Source organism: Theobroma cacao, chromosome 9 (assembly GCF_000208745.1).
Source record: "Theobroma cacao cultivar B97-61/B2 chromosome 9, Criollo_cocoa_genome_V2, whole genome shotgun sequence".
Classification (NCBI taxonomy): Eukaryota; Viridiplantae; Streptophyta; class Magnoliopsida; order Malvales; family Malvaceae; genus Theobroma; species Theobroma cacao.
Window position 1 is genome coordinate 36618069 of NC_030858.1, and position 19736 is coordinate 36637804.

The 19736-nt window shown below is 35.0% G+C and overlaps 2 protein-coding genes and 1 long non-coding RNA gene across 6 annotated transcripts; all 3 read right to left on the reverse strand.

Moving 5' to 3' along the window:
* On the reverse strand, window positions 889–5771 carry LOC18590750 (putative nuclease HARBI1). Of its 2 annotated transcripts, none has more exons than XM_007016458.2 (3): window positions 5517–5771; window positions 5052–5227; window positions 889–2149 (listed from the first exon to the last, which is right to left on the reverse strand). In XM_007016458.2, exons 2-3 carry the CDS (start codon window positions 5182–5184, stop codon window positions 1104–1106), a joined length of 1179 nt encoding a protein of 392 aa, XP_007016520.1. In that variant the 5' UTR covers window positions 5185–5227; window positions 5517–5771; the 3' UTR covers window positions 889–1103. The 2 variants fall into 2 exon arrangements, with proteins under 2 accessions (XP_007016520.1, XP_007016519.1); XM_007016457.2 differs by having other exon boundaries at window positions 5052–5231; window positions 5517–5770.
* On the reverse strand, window positions 7270–10920 carry LOC18590751 (protein UPSTREAM OF FLC). Of its 2 annotated transcripts, XM_007016459.2 has the most exons (5): window positions 10785–10920; window positions 10408–10682; window positions 9879–9948; window positions 8916–9788; window positions 7270–8047 (listed from the first exon to the last, which is right to left on the reverse strand). In XM_007016459.2, exons 2-5 carry the CDS (start codon window positions 10658–10660, stop codon window positions 7879–7881), a joined length of 1365 nt encoding a protein of 454 aa, XP_007016521.2. In that variant the 5' UTR covers window positions 10661–10682; window positions 10785–10920; the 3' UTR covers window positions 7270–7878. The 2 variants fall into 2 exon arrangements, with proteins under 2 accessions (XP_007016521.2, XP_017984014.1); XM_018128525.1 differs by lacking the exon at window positions 10785–10920 and having other exon boundaries at window positions 10408–10763.
* On the reverse strand, window positions 16225–17687 carry LOC18590752. 2 transcript variants are annotated; one of them, XR_001929216.1, is made up of 3 exons: window positions 17127–17687; window positions 16821–16992; window positions 16225–16712 (listed from the first exon to the last, which is right to left on the reverse strand). It is a non-coding gene; the product is annotated as an uncharacterized LOC18590752 (long non-coding RNA). The 2 variants fall into 2 exon arrangements; XR_001929215.1 differs by having other exon boundaries at window positions 16821–16911; window positions 17127–17679.

Sequence of the window (19736 nt, forward strand, 5' to 3'; positions counted from 1 at the left end):
AAATTTTATTGAATATTTCGTTTTAAACCTTTGAACTTACTGAGTCACCTCGGCTTTTAAGATGCTAAGAGTTTGGCAAGTGATGGTTCTATCTGATTTCTAAACTTCTTGTTACCAGATGCAGGAATTATAAGTTGGTTGGCCTTTCATTGAATCATAGTCAAACAATTTCACTATCACGATTGACTGAATGCTCATTGAGCTCTTGCTGTTCCTCGGTTCTGCAGGTGGTAACAAATGATAGTGGAGAAATCCTAGTTACAGAATGTAGAGCGGAATGTTGGCATGAGCTTCTGGTGATGCTAGGTCTACCTTGGGAGTTTTGAATTGTGTTGTAGACTTCTAATCTCTACATTTTAGTGCAGAAATATCTGAGCTGTGCTTATGTCGTTACTGTGAAAACCAGTTGTTTCTATTGGCATTGGACGTGACAGATTGCCTCCTGTGAATTTGTCCAACTGTACAGGGTAGACCTCGATTCTACTCCCAAGTGATTTGATGGTTCAAATTGCAAGTACTGGACCTTGTTCATCAACCCCATCTTAGCTCAGTTGGTAGGGCGGAGGAGTGTAGTGGGATCCAAGTCAACACATACTTAGGTAGCTGGTTAGAATCAGGCAGGTCGGATAATTGTATACTTTCCATTTTGCTCAAAGCTGGGCCTAACAAGTCCCAGATGAGCATCCCGCTATTGAAAATTTGATTGTTCAGTCATGCAATAGAGTCAAGGCCATCACCTTCACTCATTTTGTAATTGATTTGCTTTTGTCCCGGAAGAACCCTCTTCCTGCTGGCACGGCAGCAGCATTCTGAACTTTACACTTAACATCAAAATATAAGGAGAGAAACAGGACACAAGCTACCAATCACCTCTGGACATTGTATGAATTATAGGAAACATCTAAATGTCTCGCATGCTGTCTCGCCATCACTTTATAATATGAGGAGCCTTGTATAAAAACGCAATGCTTATCTTAACTCTTACAATTGTAAATTAAATAAGAGAAAACCAACCTCAATTAATCGATTTGTCTGCGAAAGATCCTATTTAAACCTTTTGCATATAAAGAAACTACCAGTCAGGCATCAGAAATGGAAAACAATTAAGGTGGCAATTTCCCTGAGAAGTAGAGAGAAAGTTTATCTCTCAGGTGTACACCCTTGATGTCAACAGAGCCACAATTCCGTTGGTGGTACCCTGAATCATGGTCATGAGACAAAGGCATTTCATCCTGGACATCATCTTCCAAGTCAATAACAATGTTATGAAGCAAGCAGCAAACCAGGATGATCCTTGGCAACTTGTGTTTGTCAGGTCTCCACATCACCCCTTGGATGATCTTCCACATTTCCTTGAGCCTTGCCAATGCCCTGTGTGCCACCAGCCGAGTTGCAGAATGCCTTTTATTGAACTCAGCTCTTAATTCTGGTAGTTCTTTCCCCTCGTAAGGTATAACAAGATAGGGTAACAAAGGATAGCCTGAATCCCCAATTATGTATTCCCTTATTTCTGATCCTTCAGAGATCTCAAGTTTTTTGCCATTCAATCTCTCTCCTTTTTCACACAGTTTATAGAAATTTGAACTCTGAAACACCAACCAGTCTTCAATTCTACCTGGCCACCCAGTGACTATGTCCCTGAACCTCATTTCAGGGTCCACAATTGCCTGCAAGACCATGCTGTGATTCTTCTCATGATCAAGCCACACTTTACTTGCGGGGTCTGACGAAGGCAAACTCATCATAATATGAGTAGTGTCAATCACACCACAGCAATTAGGAAGACTTTGAATCTTTTCAAATTTGGACTTTATTTCTGTCATTTCTGCTTCAGTGGAAGGCCATTGAAGGTGGTGAAGACCCCTTTCTTCCATAGACTCCACAAAGCGCCAGGTCAATTGGGAGACAGTTGAGTGGTGCAGCCCAAACGAATCACCAACTGTCACTAGTGACTCACCAGAGCTCAACCTTCTCAAAGCTACAGCTACTTGATCTTCCAAAGACACAGGTTTACCATTTGAAAATGTAAAATTTCCTGGCTTAGCCATCATATCTTCTTTCACAAGTGAACATATGTAGTTGAAGGTTCTTCTGGAAATATTGAAAACAGATTTGAACTTATCAAGACCTTTAGATGGGGATTGAAGACCTACAGAGAGAAAGAGCCAATAAGAAGAAAGCATTATTTACACATAAGCAACATATAGGGTTGGTACAGGTGCTCTATTGGATTTCACAAGTAGTAACTCTGACAAACATTATTTCAAGTATCAGGATTAGCTTATCGATGAAAAAATACAACTTTTGTGGTCGTTTCGATTGGACAAAATATAATCATAGGAAATAAAACAATTGAGTAGACAGTAGACTTGGGCATAGTAACTCTCTTTATGGTTTTTCCAGTGAAAATTAATGTCAGAACTATACACATGCATGAATAATTGTATTATATAGGAGAAAACATGCTCATTTTGGAGCATTAAATATGAAAACATTGCATGTAAAGTTGAAACGTAACAGCGTCTGTTGAATCTGATTTGTGTCAATTACTGGTTAGGGCCAGTAAAAATCAAGAGGTGACAAAAAACCAGCCACATATGCATGGTTTTCAGCTGCTAATACTGATACCCAGAAGTTTCAACCAGAAAAGATTAATACAATGTACTATTGCTTATCATCATAAAGACAATTCACATCTTGTTGAGCAAGGAAAGGAATAAGTTACTAAATTAAGAGTGGCCCTCATCATTTTACTACAATGGACCCATGAAAAGAAGGCTCATGGAAACAAGGCATTTAACATTATATAACTCCTATGCCTTGTTCCTATAATATGTTGAATTTGGTCAGAAAACTCTTTAGGTAGGTTAGGGAGTACACTAGCTTAATTTACAAATACTTTGCCAAGCAAAGGTTACTTTCTCCAGATCTGCTTCACCTTTTATCTTATGTTTTCTTTCTTAATCTCTCCTAGTTGACAAACCCTATAGTTTGTTGACAACACTAGTCAATAAGATCTGCAGAACTGTCAACTGTAGCCTAAAAAGAATGTAATGACAAGATCTTTCAGCACATAGCTTAAACAACAATTTTCAACCTATGAAACATCCTGGCTGAAACCTAAGATTATCACTTATCAGCCATTTAATTTGTTAACATATTCTAAGTAACTAACACTAATGTGGTCTTGGCAGTGTGTTGAGTTTCAATATAAAAAAGACAAAAAGCACAAAATATACAGCAACTAAATACAAGATAAACCAACCTATAGAAGTCAGCAGTAAGGAAACAGCCAAAGCAAACAACAGAAATGAATATAAGAAAGAAGAAGCATATAAAAGCAAGAATGCAGTAATCTATTCCTTGGTTACCAAGTAATGACCTAAACTTACTGCCTATCAGATGAAATTTTCCTACTTCCAAAACCAAAAGAATATACCATACACTCAACAGCAACATTTTACTTTTATGAAATTCAATCTAATATTATATGTCTCAACACGAGAATGTATGTCCAGATCGTCTGCTCACACCAGCAGTTTCTGCTCTTACTGCCTTCTACAGATATTTCAAGGCTTTAACACTAGCATTTTCCATCAAGAAGTGACATATTAGAAGACATAACAGAGCATTGTGGTGTTGAACTCCACGATGCAGAATATGAATAAAAAACATGAAGGAAATATATTTCCTGCCCAACATGATGAATCACTAATTTGATTGACTTTATCAGTAACTTTTCATGTTCAAGAGATTAGATCCAGATTTACCTTATCCTTGGCATTTTCAATCGACATATAGTGACCGTAGAAATAAGAACTAGATAATGTGAAAAATAATATTTTCATGAAAAGGAAACACTACTTGTACCATTGATGGCATGTTTCCAGCAGAACAAAAACAATATTCTGAAAGACCTAACATACAACAGCAATAACATAAACCAACAGAGGAAAATCTTCAAGATGAAAGAATGATGCTGCCAGTAGCAAATGTAAACCTTCTGATTATAGATTAAAAGAAAACTTTTTTTCCTAATGATCTAGTGCCAAATCCTTTCCTTGATAATGTGATTAGGCAATTCCATTCCTAAGCGGCATCTGCAGAGTTCCATTAATTTTAGCACAACGAACAGATATAAAATCGATGCTACTTATCCTTGCACAACAAGGCTTGAAAAGTCTCATAAGTTCCAGCTAAGGCAAACTAGGAGCCAAAAATAATGTGATAACTGAAAGGACGAGGAAGAAGAATGAAAAGGATTTTTTTTTCATCTACATTGCCTAATACTCCCAAGTTACAGATGTATACTCAAATTATCTACAATTACTTGCATCCAAAAAAAAGGTTATCTACAATGACCAGCCCCTTTATCTCCAATTTCACTTCTCACCAGCTGAGTCCCCCTTAATTTTCTACTAAAACCTTGCTTAAAGTAAACCAGTTCACAACTTTGAAGGTAAGACAAGAATAAGTTCTTCAACAGCTATAAGTAATTGAAAACAACTTAAGCATTCTGAGCATCAAACATTTATCCTATTCAAACAGAGCTAAGGCTGGTTTTTCCTGTAAAGCAGTGAGAATGTATAAGCAACAGCATTGTCCAAAAACCAATATAACCTTATTTCCTTGTCTTGTACTACGTTTTCAGTTACTATAAATCATAATATTGAAAAAAGATTATTTTATCATCTTCCCAATTCAATAAGATAACAAAACCAGAATGTTAGCTAAAAAGAACGACTTAAAAGTCAGATTAGGGATCCTGCTTTTATGTTCCCAGATGCATTTTCTATGTATCAACACATAACTCCAATACGATGAAATCGTAAAGCCAGTCAAATTTGCCAAAATTAAACTCCACCCATGAACTGAAAAGTTGTCAACTGCTAATAGAAATTTATATATCTTCCGTGCCATCACTGATCAACTAGAGCGAATATCAGCATACCACAAGCAAAAAGAACAGTTCAAAATAAAGACAATCAAAACAGAACAAAAGTCAAGAGTTTGACACAGTGAAGCAATACGATTGTTAAAAAGAAACATACCATTCATCCTCTTGGAAAGCTCATCCCAGCAATCCAAAGACCCTTCCTTCTCTGAAGAACCAGAAGCAGAAGCATTTTCCTCGGGTTTCTTCTCTATCTTCCTTCTCTTTTTGAACCCTCTTACAGGACCCATCAGCCCAAAAACGACACCCAATTGAATCCAAAAACAAAACCCACTAACTTAAAGAAAACAAGAAAACAAGAATGAATTACAATAACTATATTAGAATTCATCAAAAACACCAAAACCCATTAATCATAAGAACATATATCTATCATAAACCATTAGACAAAGAGAAAAAAAAAGATCATGAAAGGAATAGTGATAAGCAACATGCAGTAACTATATATATAAGAAACACACTGGCTTTGTGTTAATGGTTTCGAAAGCATGCAAGCAAAGGAGAAACTTTGATGAAATTGGATGGGAAAAGAGAAGAGAAGCTACACAGTATTCATGTTTACCTGATGAGAAATCTACAGGGAAGCAAGGAACTTTTGAAAGTGCTTGTTTTAAGACAATGTGGCAACAGAAACAAAAGACATGGGCATTGGAATTTGGTAGATACAATCTTTTTTCTTATATATCTTCTCTTTCTTGATAACTACTACGACTCAAACATGCTTCGATTTTTCGTAAGAAAGAGAGGTTTTCTGTGTTAAGCTTTTGGAGGTTTCCCTCAAAATCGAGAGAAAAAAAAAAAAAAAACTTGACTAAACAAATTTTTACATGCCTTGGACTTTATATATATGGGAATTGGAAGGCCAATTTGTAATTAAAATGACTAAAATGCCATCTGGTTTAATTTGGCTCTTGATATGGTAAATGGGGTGAAAGTCAGTCATGGATGGTCAGGAAACCGAAGGCAGCTTCTCTGGTTACTTTGGTCATTTTCTCGTATATATGCTTTCGCATAACAAGGTTACTTTACACGCAAAGAAAGAAGCTTGGTCCATTACTACTCCCAACTTTTATTTAATTGCAACAAGTATGACAATTTGGCAAACTAACTTACTTTGTTCTTCAAATTGTTTCCTTGTGTTAGTTCTCTGTTCAAATTAAGTGGAAAAACACCAACTCTTATCTTATATTGATACAAGCTTCATATGTTTATGCAAGCTGCCTGATTTTTCTAATCAATCGAATCACAGTGCAAAATTCCAGCATTATTTTGCAATAAGGAAAAGCCGTGTTTTACTTCTCTTTTTGTTCATGTCTTTCACCGAGTGAAGTATGCGAATGGGAAAGAAAAGCCCATGGTCATGCTTCCTTTTGGAGGCCCTTTGGGCTACGCAAGGATGTTAAAGGTTGTTATCCTTGATTTTGGCACAAATAATATACGCCAGTTGACTATTGATGTTGGGTTTTAACTAAACTAGCCTGGACCTGGAGCTCTTCACTATGAGACCCATTCCTTTCAACCAACGTTTCAGAAATTCCTAGCTATCTAATCTGTCAGAATTTTCTGACTCTACCCATGTTTTTTTCTCTCTCTTTCAAGTTTCACCCACTCTGTCAAGTTCTAGGTAAACTTGGAACCCAAAAGCAAGGTGAATAACTGACATCGGTGGCGCTGCATTCTTATTATTTTAAGGGGTCTGAGTAGAAGGGACAGCCCAATGTCACATCTTTGATTTTCCCTGATTTAGTGGGTAGAGTGTAATGGGTCAGCTTGCCTATGAAAACCATTGTAGGCCAGCCCATATGGGGATTTGGCTCCTCTCCTTTCTCAATATTAAATGGAGAGTGTGTCGATGGTAGGATTAAAAGGCACCTTAATGCTAAGTTAAGGAAGCATATATGAAAGCTTATAGGCCTGCACCCTGCAGAATATCAGAGATCTCATCCCTCTCCATCCACTCTCTTTTTAGTGTTTTTCTTCTATCTCTCTTGCAAGCTTGCTACCAATCTAGCTAACACGGCCTTTTAGCATTAAGCTTACCTCCTCTCTGCTTTTAGGTTTGACCCAAGACAAACTGGCCATGCGTTCTTCTTTTATGCAGAACGTTGACAAATGACAAAGCATTGGTTTTTCTTTCATCTTTTACGAGTTCTCTTTTTTTTTTCTTCATTTTTTTAATCTTCTCTGTTAATGGGCTTCCTGCATTATTATTACTGAATTTATCTTCAGTGAAATGCAAACCAAATGTTAATATTTTTACGTATTGCAAGCATCAGAAAAGTGTCACACGGAGAGTTGCTAAACCAAATAGAGACTCAGATCAATACCAGATATTACCCCTTTTAACTCTCTTCAAAATTATGAACTGCATGCAAGCTCCAATGGCAAATAGTACAAATTTGCAAAGTTGGGAACTTGCTTGGTGTACATTCTTCCAAGTCTAACATCTCCAATCTCAATGACAGGCCAGCCATGAAAAACACACAACTTTCCCACAATGGAGCCAAAGACCAAAGCAGGTGATAATACCTAGGCTAGGATGGAAATCCCATTTCCCATGTTTCAAAGTCAAAACCAAGTTATAGTCAAAAAGGGGCCCTAGAACTACTGGAGATTAATGCAAATACACCGAAATTAAGACAAAATGAACCCACTTAGCCACTCTCACAGAAACCAAGGAATCAAAAGTTGACCTTAAGCTGAAAGCTCCAAACTGGAAATGGACAAAATTTACACGCTTCAACAAAAAGAGCTTTTACAAGATTCCCAACCCTACACTGTTCCCTCTCATTGCGCGGGCTTCACCGTGCCGTAGCTTGCATGTTTTTGTCTATAATATTTTCTCCATTATCCCTTCACTTCTCTCTGTTTTGTTACCAAAACTACAACCCTTACGACGAATTCACAAACCTAGTTTTCCAATTCTAAACGTCGTGCCGTTTGCTCCCCATTTGATTGTTGCTTCCACTTTCACCACAGACATCTGGGTTCACGTTGCCTTCTTTCTTTGTTGACAGAGTTTTCGGCTTCCTCGGTATGCACTTTGTACGCACTCCCTCTATCTCCTTCTCTGCCAACTGCAACTGCGAGCTCCTGGTGATTAAAAAGTTAACAAAAATTAATCAAAATGAACATAGCAACAAGCAAAAAGCAAATTCTAAGGAAGTCAACAATCTTAATGGGCTTTTCTTTAATCAAATTATAAGCTTAAAAGCTTACTTTTCTCAGGTCCCCACTTCAATCCTAGTACTAGAGTAGTCTATTTATTTGTTGCATAAGTTTCCTATAGATTTCATTTCTTTAAATCCCAACTACATGATTTTAATTCTGGGACGGCCAGCATTTAATATGATGAGTCATTAAATGGAAAGACAGCTGATAGCTAAAAAGAGATGATTAAAAAGAACAGATACAGAAGACATACACTCCAGTACAGGAACAATTGATTATATCCGTGCAACCAATATGAATAGCTTTAGCTGGCTTTCTGCCAAAAACTACCCCGTACGAACCTTACATTCAAGACCCAAAACAGGCCAGAAGGGGCCTCATTCAGAATCAATAGTGTGTCTGAACTTAAAATCCCAAGAAAAGGGTAAGGTAACAACCAGCTTGGCTTGCTTTCCAGGTAAAGAACAGTTCATCCTTTTACTCAATTGTATCACCATCAATGCTTCTTCAGTCTTTGTCAAGTTTTCAGGAGATGTATAAGTCTCTTTGGTTTATCTAATCATTACAACTATTTCCTTACACAACAATAAAGGTGGTAATTATGAATGAGAATCTATAATTTAATATACAATTAATAAATATAATAGCCGTAATTAATCCGAGTCAAACATATGTAACTTAATTATATTACAAAGTCTTTTGTTAAGATTTTATAGCTATAATGGAAGTGAAAGTATAAAAGTAATTCATAATTAAAATCCTTAATGAATTTGTGCATTAAGGGTAGTACCTATCGGCATTGTAAGAAGAAGATCTCTTCAAGGCAGGAACCTCCTCTTTCTTAGTCTCGATCAAGCTCCCGCTAAAATACTCTTTATCTTCCAATCTTACCCTTGAGAAGCTACCAATTTCCCTCTCAATTCCTGCTTCCTTCCCCACCTGGCTGCAATTTGCTGCACCGCGTGGCAACCTTGACTTATAGTGCCCAATCAAGGAGAACCCCTGATCCCTCTCCGAGCTGGGTCCACAATCCTTAAACGAGATCGAACCGCAAGATATCAACTGCATCAGAACAGACGACGCCTTCATTCTCCCGCTCGGACAACTCTCAGCCGTTCGATTCACGTTTTCTTCGTTTCCACTACCATTGCACAACCTCAGCCGCCCATCAGCTTTCATCAACGATTCCAGAGTCTCGGGACTTGAATCCGACGGCGGAGGCGAAATCTCTTCCCTACTCAGCTCCGTAGTCTGATTCTGCTCCAACTCTTGACTTTGACTTTGTAGCTCTTCAATTTCCGGTTCCTTAACCGGTTTTCTTCTTCTCCTCCTATCATCAGTCTGAGTCGACGCATCCGCAGCGAGTCTCCGAGTTGACTCGGAGCTTGACTCGGACTTATAAACTTTGTACTCATGGAGGTCGATAGAACTCCAAGACTGATTCCTCCGCCGTCTGGCTAACGGAAGATCATGATCGTTCTCTGACTTTAGAGACTCTGGCAGTTTTGTTAATCGAAAAGAAGAGGACGCAATTTCGACGGGTTGAGGACTTATCGAGTGGTCGAGAATCTCCGATCCTTTGAGAACGTATTCTTGGCCGTGAGATGGGTAAATAAAATCGTTCTCTGCCAAGTCGTGCCAAACGAAGCCATTTTTGTAACTCCTGAGTTTTGAAAAAAATGAAATATTAGTATCGGACGGTTAAGGGGAGTGGTAATCTGATCAGACTGCTGGGAATGAGTGGGAGCATTACCGTTTGGAGGACCACGAGTATAGGCTAGCCATGCCTTTGCCTCGAAGGAGGTTTAGGCGGTTGATTACATCTGAAAAAAGAAAGATATTTTTAAGTCAAATTGTATTAGAATAATAATCCGTTTGGTTGTCGTGAAAAAATGTAAGAAATGTAAGAAAATCCAGTACTTTTCTCAACATCAACAAAGAAAAGAGAAGAAAAGGTTTTGATGGGAAACGCAAGGAAAAAAAAAAGTAAAGTTCACTTTTCCCGGAAAAAAAAGATGAATTTTTTACGTCGTTTTCTTTACGAGAAAACAGAAAGTTCACTTTTTGCCAGCTGGTTATAACCACTTGGCGGAAGAAATGAACGTAAAAAACAAATTCAAAATTTTGAACTCTTCTTAATTTTCTTAGAAACCAAACAGAAACTGAGAAAAAGAAGAAACAAAGAAAATTTTTCAAAGTTTGATGTTCTTTTTCTCTTCCTTCTAAAGACAAAACCTAGAAAGAAAAAACGAGCTACTTTTTTGGGGTTTTAAGTCTCTCACCTTTGAGATAGAGTCCATCATTAGAAGAGAGAGGGACTTCCATGAAATGAGGGTGTTCAAGCTGACCATTTCTAGACAAATAGTAAACAACAGCAACTTTTCTTTCAGTATTGGAAGACTTGCTGCTGTTGGTGGTGGTGTGAGGCTTGGGTTCAATCCAGACTTTGTTTCTTTCTGGGCTTATTTCTCTCTCTTTCCACTTCTTTGAAACAATCCCAAACTCTGTCATTCTCCCTCTAGAACTGACGGCCATTGCACTTTCCTTTTCTCTCTATCTGAAAAAAACCCCAACAACAGAAACAACAGAGAGAGAATGAGACATCACAAAGGAGATGAAAGAGGAGGTAAATAAAAAAGAGGGAACAAAAATATTTTACCTGGTGGAGAGTGGGAGGAAGTGAAGAGAGAAGAAATGGCTAGATTTGGATTTTAAAGGAAAGGGAAGAGAGAGTGTGAAATGGAGAAGAGGAGGGGGAGGGAGTTCAAAATGGGGATGCGGCAGACAACAGCTAGGGAACAAATAAGGGCTGTTTTGATTTCAGTTCTTGCACTGGCTTTTGACAGTCAAATTCCTTGGTTTATTTAATCTCGTACGACAACCAACAGATGTAAAATTGTAAGTCAAACGATGCCGTTCAACATGACATTTTTTAATGTGCTCCTACCCATATCATTTTTGGGGATGTTTTTAAGGGAACTCTTACTAGATTATGCTATTAATAATAATTCACCGGCTAGATGCTACTTAGTATTTATAATTTTGTTATTAATACCTAAATTTAGTATTTTTTTCTTAAAATAGCATTTTTAATTTTTAATTCAAAATTTTGAATTATTTTAAATCATAAACATTTTAAACATAATTTTTAAATCAAAATACATATCGTGCATCATATAATATGTTTTTAAATATTTAATTAAACACAACATAACAAATTAATTCGTATTGTAACATATTGTGTATCATATAATATTGATAATTATATTTTTTAAAAATATTTTTACTACTTAATTTCATCATAATCTTTTGCTCTTAATGTGGTAACGCTGGCAACCATGCAAATCTTTAAGGTCAAGGACACGATAAACAATAATTACTTATCAACTTTCAAAATCCCCTGTTTTAAGCATAAATACTTATAAAAAATTTACTTTATTGAACCAAAATGGTTAGACATGATGTTTACAAGTGATAAAGTTAGAAGTACATTTTTATTGAATTGGCATGATTTGTTTAGAGCTTTGCCCCGTGGCCCCCGTACCATATGGTATGACTGGGGTAGTACCACACACATTCAAGGGATGAACTTAACCATCCCAAGTCATTTTCAAGAAATTGGCATCCCTTTTTGTTGAAATGAAAGATAGAAAGTTGTAGTACACTAAATTTAACCTCAGCTAAATATTTATTAATATCTAGCAACATTGATTAAGATAATATAAAAAATAAATTAACTTTGAACAAATAAATAATTTAATTTTTTATGAAAATATAAATTATTTACGAAATGTTGATGGAGAAAGTTTCTCGAAACAAATATTTTATTATTGATGCTTTGGAATAGATAAAAATAAATAAATAAATTTCACCTGAGATCACGAGCTGGGGCTTAGAGGATGAGTATAAAAGAATAAACCGATTATCGAAAATTTTCGAAATTGTCAACAAAACAAAATGGGTAGATTTTCTAAGCGAGTTGGAGGAAATCCCATAACCTGTCTGCTTCTATTTGAAGCCCGCAGCTGTTGCTTGTGACGGTGAAAAAGACTGCAAACAATCCTTAAATTTAATGAAAGATGACGACCATGAACGCATTGGAGCAATGATCCATCAACTTCCCCGTTAGCCTCATACGTCAATGCAAAATTTCCAACTTGTTTCATTGGGGGATTGGCCACTTTCCCTTTCTCAAATTCAAAAAAAATTTTCCCGAGAAAATTCAAAACAGTTTGAATAGAAAATTATTTAAAAAAAAATGAGTTGACTTATCAATCTTTAAAGGTCCACACCAAACTTTGACTATAAAAATGTGAAAATTTTGCTTTGTTCAATGTCTTGTCGTTCTGATTTAAAATTTTTTTTACGGTCAGAGAAAAAGGACAGTGGACCCTACATCCACGTGGCATTTGAAATCCGTGACAGATTGGAGGATGGCTGTATCTGGAAGGTTAAAGATTTAGTTAATCAGATCGGTCAGACTGATCCAACGGTTCAGATCAATAGGCGACAGTTTGATACGGTACTGTGTGATCTGCAACTGGACGTGGCCAAAATCTTTTGGTGATCTTTGGGATGGGATCAGACGGTGCGAGTGTGTGTTTTTTTTTCCTGTGAAAGATGTAATCAGTGTGGGTCCAGTTAAGATTGGAGACTACCGTTTCTATGTCTCATAAAGTTGCAGCGGAAAGCAAGGGTTGGGGATGTTTGTAGACCATCGAATTTTAAAAGGAAAAAACCAAAGGCGGAAGAAATTTGGTCGGTAGTCCAAATTATCGGCAAAAAAGTCCAAAGTTCAAACTCTTTCCCATGCAAAGGCACGTGGAATTTTTTTTCTTTTGGTTACAAATGGACATGCATTTGAGTCATGTGAAAGGAGGACCCGAAGGCAGTTTTGCTCCAAAATGTGTCAACAAGTCCCCACACTTGTAGAAAATGGCGGTGTCCTCCAAATAGAAAAAGGAATGATAAATTATAAATTTTTATTTAATCTATGTTTTTGCTTTTTTTAAAAACAAAAAATTTATAAAAAAATAAGATATTGAAAATTATTCAATATAAATTGAAATGTTTAGATATAATGTTTTAGAATATTTTGAATTAATGAAAAAAATTAACAAAAATATTATGTTTAAACAAATTATGTATTTTTATTTTAAGTAAATGAGTTTTTATATTTTTATTATATNGGTATTGATGTGAAAAGTGAAAATGTTATATGATTATATGATTATATTTATTAATATATCAAGTTTTCATGTATTATAACTTATTAACATGTTATGTGTATAAAATAATAAATTATATTTTAATTACTAATATTTAATTATAAAAACTTATAATATACTACAAATAGCGATTGGATTTGATCTTTAAATTTTAATTTTATGATAATGAAACTATATTTGTGAGTTTACATCTGAATATTTAACTCATTAATTAAAATTAACTTATTAAAAAATAAAATTTAAAATACTTCTTCCTCAAATAAAGAAAAAAATACTACATTGTGAGTTTACGAGTTATAAAAAATATATTCTTGAAACGCCTATTTTATTTTTTAAACTAAAGTACGGATTCGAGAGAGAGAGAGAGAGGTAAAGAGAGTCAAAATGGTGCAGCAATTTTTTAATAAAGAATCGTGCAATTATGACTAGAATGATGATGATGATAAATATTTATGCATTCGAAGCTTTAATTAAATGTGTATATATTTTTATCATTTCATCTAAATAAATAAAAGTTACATTTATTATATTATCAGATTATAGTATTTATATGCTGTTATTTAAAAATAAAATATTTTTAAAATTTTAAAATAAATATTTTTAAAATTATAAATATTTATGTTTTAAAATTTAAAAATTTTAAATTTATTTATTAATTAGATGACAATATTTATATACAGATATTGCATAAAATAAAAATACATATTAAAAACTTAAGTATATACGTGATAATTTTTTTTGCTAAAGATGACATACGCGTGACATGCTTAATGCAAGAAGAAGGATATACTTGGCATGTGACCCGTTCTATTAGTGTGAATGTGAATAAGAAAGGAAAACGAAGTGTTTAACATGTGATTATACGTGTGCAAGGCATGTGAGAGAGGAAAAATTGTACCTAGACTCATCAATTTTCGAGCTCTTATATATACTTTCTTTTAATATAGCATGTTAAAAGAAATATACATGGTTTAATAAAACAAAATATGAAATGTCGGTAATTCCATCAACGCACATGTTGTGTGTTTTCTAGTAGTGGATCATGGGCTGTCAAGCCCAAGATAGAAATCCAATAGGCCCAAATAGTTGGGTTTGGGAATTTTTAAATGCCATCCCATTGGACCGTTCTTTTGAAGTGTCAATTCTGTTTGGAAAAGAAGAAAAAAAAACCTTAGGAGCAGACACACGTGGCGACAAAAGAAAAATAGAGTAATAATCTCCAACAACTATTTTGGCTCCAAATTATACCATCTTTCTAAACCCACAACTTTTATATGTGACATTTATGTTACAGTATTTTCTTGTAAACATAAAAATCATTTCGTTAATTAATTTTATTATATGAAATATAAATAGAAAAAAAAATACGATACGAATGTACTATTTTATATATATAGCTTGTTTAATGCAAATAAGTAAGTGGAAGGATTTTAATTTAATCAGTTGATTTTGAGATTAAATTTCATGGCAAGAAATTGCGATTTTGTTTGATAGTTCTCATTTCTTTTTTTTTTAAAAACTAATTTTTATGAGATTATTTATGTATGGTTAAGGTCATCGATGACAAGGATCAAAATGATGGTGACCGTCACTTTTTTATTTTTAGTATTTTTATTATTATGTATATAATATAATTATTTTTATAATTAAACTTTAATCAACTTTTTATGCAAAATCTTGATTCGTTCCTGATTAAAGTTTAGAGTTTGATTTGTTATTGATTCATGACTTAGAAAAACAGACAAATAGCAAGAGGATGACAACGATGACAAGGTAGTGCACCACATAAACATATAGTAGATATATAGTAAACTCAAAAACTTGTCAACCAAAGAAAATTGTGTCAAAATATTATTTTTTATTGAAAAGTCTTTGAAATTGTCAAGTGGATTACTACCAGAATGAAGGCAGCATCCAATTGAAATACGTCTAAGTTTTTGGAAGCTGAAGAATGGTTCAATGATTTTGGCTTTTGAAAGAAGCAAGGGCCAAGGGGAGAGAGAGCTCGGAAGAGAGAGGTCTTTTAACCACAAATTAATTTGCTCCATGCTCAACGCCCACAAATTTTCAGTTCAAAGCTTTTCCTTTTTGGGATTTCAGCTAGTCTTTGATAATTAAGCTCGATAATCTTACATTCGACATGATAACACAACACAAACATTATATGAAATTAAGCTACGTATCAAAGTCATTTATTCCTTTCAAGATAAACATAGTTAATCATATTTACTGTGTACCCATCAAACACTATTAAAAAATCCAGTTTTATCGATGAAAAAAGGTGTGCATTCCATTAGTAATAACAATTACCGACGGAAAAATCCGTCGTTACTCAATCAAAAATATCATCGTCGGTAATAAGTTTTTGTCAGTATTGTAAAATTTTGTTGAAAATATTATTGATGAAAAGTTTTATTAGTATTTCCGTTGGTAAAAAATCTGATCTGTCAATTTAAAAATTTGTCAATGATGTCAAAAATCTATCAATAAAGGTATTGATTGAAAAATTTACTGTCGGTACATCCGTTGGTAATATACTGATTGATCTTGTGATCAGAAAATGCGTTGGTGTTTTGCTTACTGATTTCCTATGAAATTTCCGACGGAATTAGCAACTAAAATTTTTGACTTGTTTTGTCAATAATGGGTTCTATTTCGTAGGTAATAAAGCAAATTTCATAAGAAAAAAAATACGTCGGTATTGAAAGAATTCCACCGGTAATTTTATCGGTAATAATTAATTATATATATTTTTGTGTCTTGCATTGAATAATAATATTAATATATTAAAGTAATAATTTTATTTGAAAAATTACTTCAAATGTATTATATAATGGAAAAACACCCCAAATATTTTGAAAATTAAAAGAAAATGTTCAAAGTCTATGAAAAACGTTAATATAAAAAATCTATAGCATAACGAAAAGGAATTATGATTGTCCGTCGATTAAATCATGAGAAAAAGGAGATTGTTGTTGTGACTGAAGATGAGACTACTATGATGATGAAGACCCGCCAGCTAGATCTGAAAGCTTCTCAAGGATAACCTTCATGATGGACTTAATATCAGACATGTTAGTCTTCAACTCCTTCACATAGGTCTTTATTTCTTGATAGCCTTCAAGTTCAGATGATGAAACTTGTGCAACAGCAGTAGAAAGCATTGGACCACAAGCAAACTTAGATGTTGCAGTTGGAGCAAATAGAGAAGAAAGTCGCATCTTGGTGCTAAACCTGTAGATGTGGGTTCGAGTAGTTTGCGGTCCTCTAGTTGCCTCAGACCATGCTATTGGATCAAACTCCAGTTGGGATGATGGATCATCATTGTACTTCTGCAATATAACAGATGTATATGATTCCTACAAATAGAAAAGAAAATGACATTATATATTAATGAAATTGTTAAGGAACACATACACATATTCAATAATATAATTAAAATAAACTGACTTATTTCTATTACTTACACTAACAGTCTTCGACTTGTTATAGACAAACTCTTTGGTACCTTTTTGTCGTTTGTGAGTGTGCTCAAAAACCTCGGAGAATGTCGTTGGTCTTTGCAAGCACAAATAAAAAATCCTCAACTCAATTCAACAATGCAATCCCTCACACTTCACAATCAATTAACAAGCAACTCTGATCCATCCAACTTATATGCTCAATTAGTTTCACATAGCAATAAAAATAACAACATACCCAATCCAAAAAATAAGTGGCAAAATTAGCAATAGGATTAATAAAATAAATTTGAAGGAATAAAAAAAAATTACCTTACTTGTCCTCACGGGGGAAGGGGTAGTTGGTAGAGAGTGGTGGGGTTGTTAGCACCGAATTCAACTTCGAATTGGGGGCAAGGGTAATCGGCCAACACGATATTCAAGGGGGAGAGAGGAGTGGGGGTGGTCGCCCCCACTACATGTCGGTCGGCAAGAGTGAACAAGGGAGGCTCTTTGTCACGGGAGGAAAGCGTGGGCGGGGTTGTCGGCTCGAGAGACTTTGATAGGACTTAGGTCTATGACAGAGAGTGTTTGATTAGGGGAGGGAGCTGTTTGTTGACGCCAAAGAAAGAGGGCTAGGGGTGGTCGATAGGGAGGGGAATTTGGGGGAAAAGAAAGGGAGAAAGAGAAATGCTTGAAAAGAGAACCCTAAGCATTTTATTTAGAATTATTGACGAAATTACCGATGAAAATTTTCATCGGCAATCGTAAATTCTTATATTGACAAAAATTCTCTTGGCAAATCCATCGGTGAACTCTACAGAGTGAATTATGAGTACGCCGACTAAACTTCCGTTAGTAATTTTGTTCCTATAATCACAGTGTTGTTGACGAAATATCCGTCGGTATAATTGGTCGGTATGGTCATTCTTGACCAAAATGTTCAGTTGGTATTTTTTTCGCCTTTCAAATATAATTGCAGCCCACGCGTTATTGATCGATTATCGATTGAAGTACGTTTGTCAGTAAATTCGGTTGGTATTTGGTCGGTTATCCATTAGTGCTTTCTTGACCTCCTTTCTATTGGTAAGACATTGGTATTCCATCGGTAATACCTTATTTTCTAGTAATGAAACTCAAGATTAAAATTATTATTTAATTAATTAATTGTGTAAACGTGTTTCTTGAACGGATGAACTATTTAAATCCTTGTATAAATACTTTTTCTCTTTTATTATGGTTGATGATAATGGTGGTGGAGTTTCTTATGATTGATGATGATAGTTGATTTTGTTATAATTATTTTTAATTTGAATAATTTATTTATATTTCATTTATAATTGTACATAATTTAATTTAATCGTGTTTATTAATCATATTAATGAGATATAAATCGTGTTGTGTCATATAACATTTAACTCGACTCATTTAATCAAAGGTGTCGTGTTGATTTTAATATATTTAATTAATCATATCATATTTGTATTTACTCCTATTATTAATATTTTATGTTTAGACAATATCATTAAAAACATGTAAACATGAATTGTCATATCTAATATTGATTAGAGAAACCTAGCTTAATGGTAAAGCAAAAGACCCCTATGCTTATCTACCTAAGCTTTTTTTTTTTTAAAAAGAAATAGAAAGAAAAATGGTGGGAGAATGTGCGATTGGACCCAGGGGCACTGGGCTACTTGGCCTCAGATGTGTGAAAGACTACTGCTCTTTCGTCACATAATGGAGAACAAATTGGTCTCCACTGTAGCAAAGCTTGCGTCACATTCCTGTGACCCTTTTGGTTAGATACTCTTTCATTTTCTTCACCCCAGTTCCATCTAAGTCCTGGAAAACTGTTGACATACACACAAAGACAAAAGTTCATGATAACATGATCATGATTCAGTTTACATTCTGAAAATATTTCGTGTAGCAATTCCTTGTTGGGTCCCCCATCCTTTGCATTCCCATTCCAATCTCATTACGTTGCAAGCTAGAATAGCAATCTGATTTTATCAGCAAAGACGCGCACACACGCACACCACCAAAGCTTAAGCTGATGCAACACCCTTATCTCCATGTAAACTATGCTTTCCTTTTCTTCCTTTTTCTTAATTGATTAGACATTGCATTCATAGTGGTGCAGGTGTAATCCATAAAAAGGAGCTAGCTAACCATTGTTAGAGATTAGAGAGAGGGCTCATGCTGCAGAGGTTAAGTTTGAGTTTAGGGTGATAAGGGCTCTTGAGTGCTGAACCAATTCAATGATAGACCTGCTGATGAATAAAAAAAAGAAAAGGAGGGGGAGGGGTGGGGGGGGGTGAGGTCAGAAAATTGAATAAAGTATTATACATGAAATGACCATGATCATTTAGAGGTATCCCATGAAAGCAACATAGAGCAACTGTTACAATATAATCTTTTCACTGTCAACTAGAGTATTATATCTATTCTGAACTTGGAAAAAAATGCTAATCCCACTTTCATAATCTGATGACTTTCAGTAAAAGTGGAAAGTGGTCCATGAAAAGCACCCAGAATTTTGTTAATCACTCTAAACTTGATCACTGTACCTGCTTCGCCTTTGACTGATCACCAGTGTCTCCTACAATCCCAAAAAAAAAAAAAACTATTGGATATTCTCCTTGGATTCTTATCAGGCCCCTAAGCTTAAAAAGTCGCAGTATGACATTCTACTTTGAGGTGGTGCTGTGAAGAATCATCATCAACGTGATCATTTCTTCCTATTATTAGTAATCACTAATCAGATGTCAAGCCAAATCAATTGCCAGTACTAGAGTACCGCCACTATCCCAAACAATGGGACCTTTTTTGGGGAATGAGACAAATCCCTTGTCTTCCACCAATCCTTCGGCAGAATTGCACAAACCGCAGCTCGAGAAAAATATATAGTTATTTCTATGGTAAACCGATGTAGCCAAT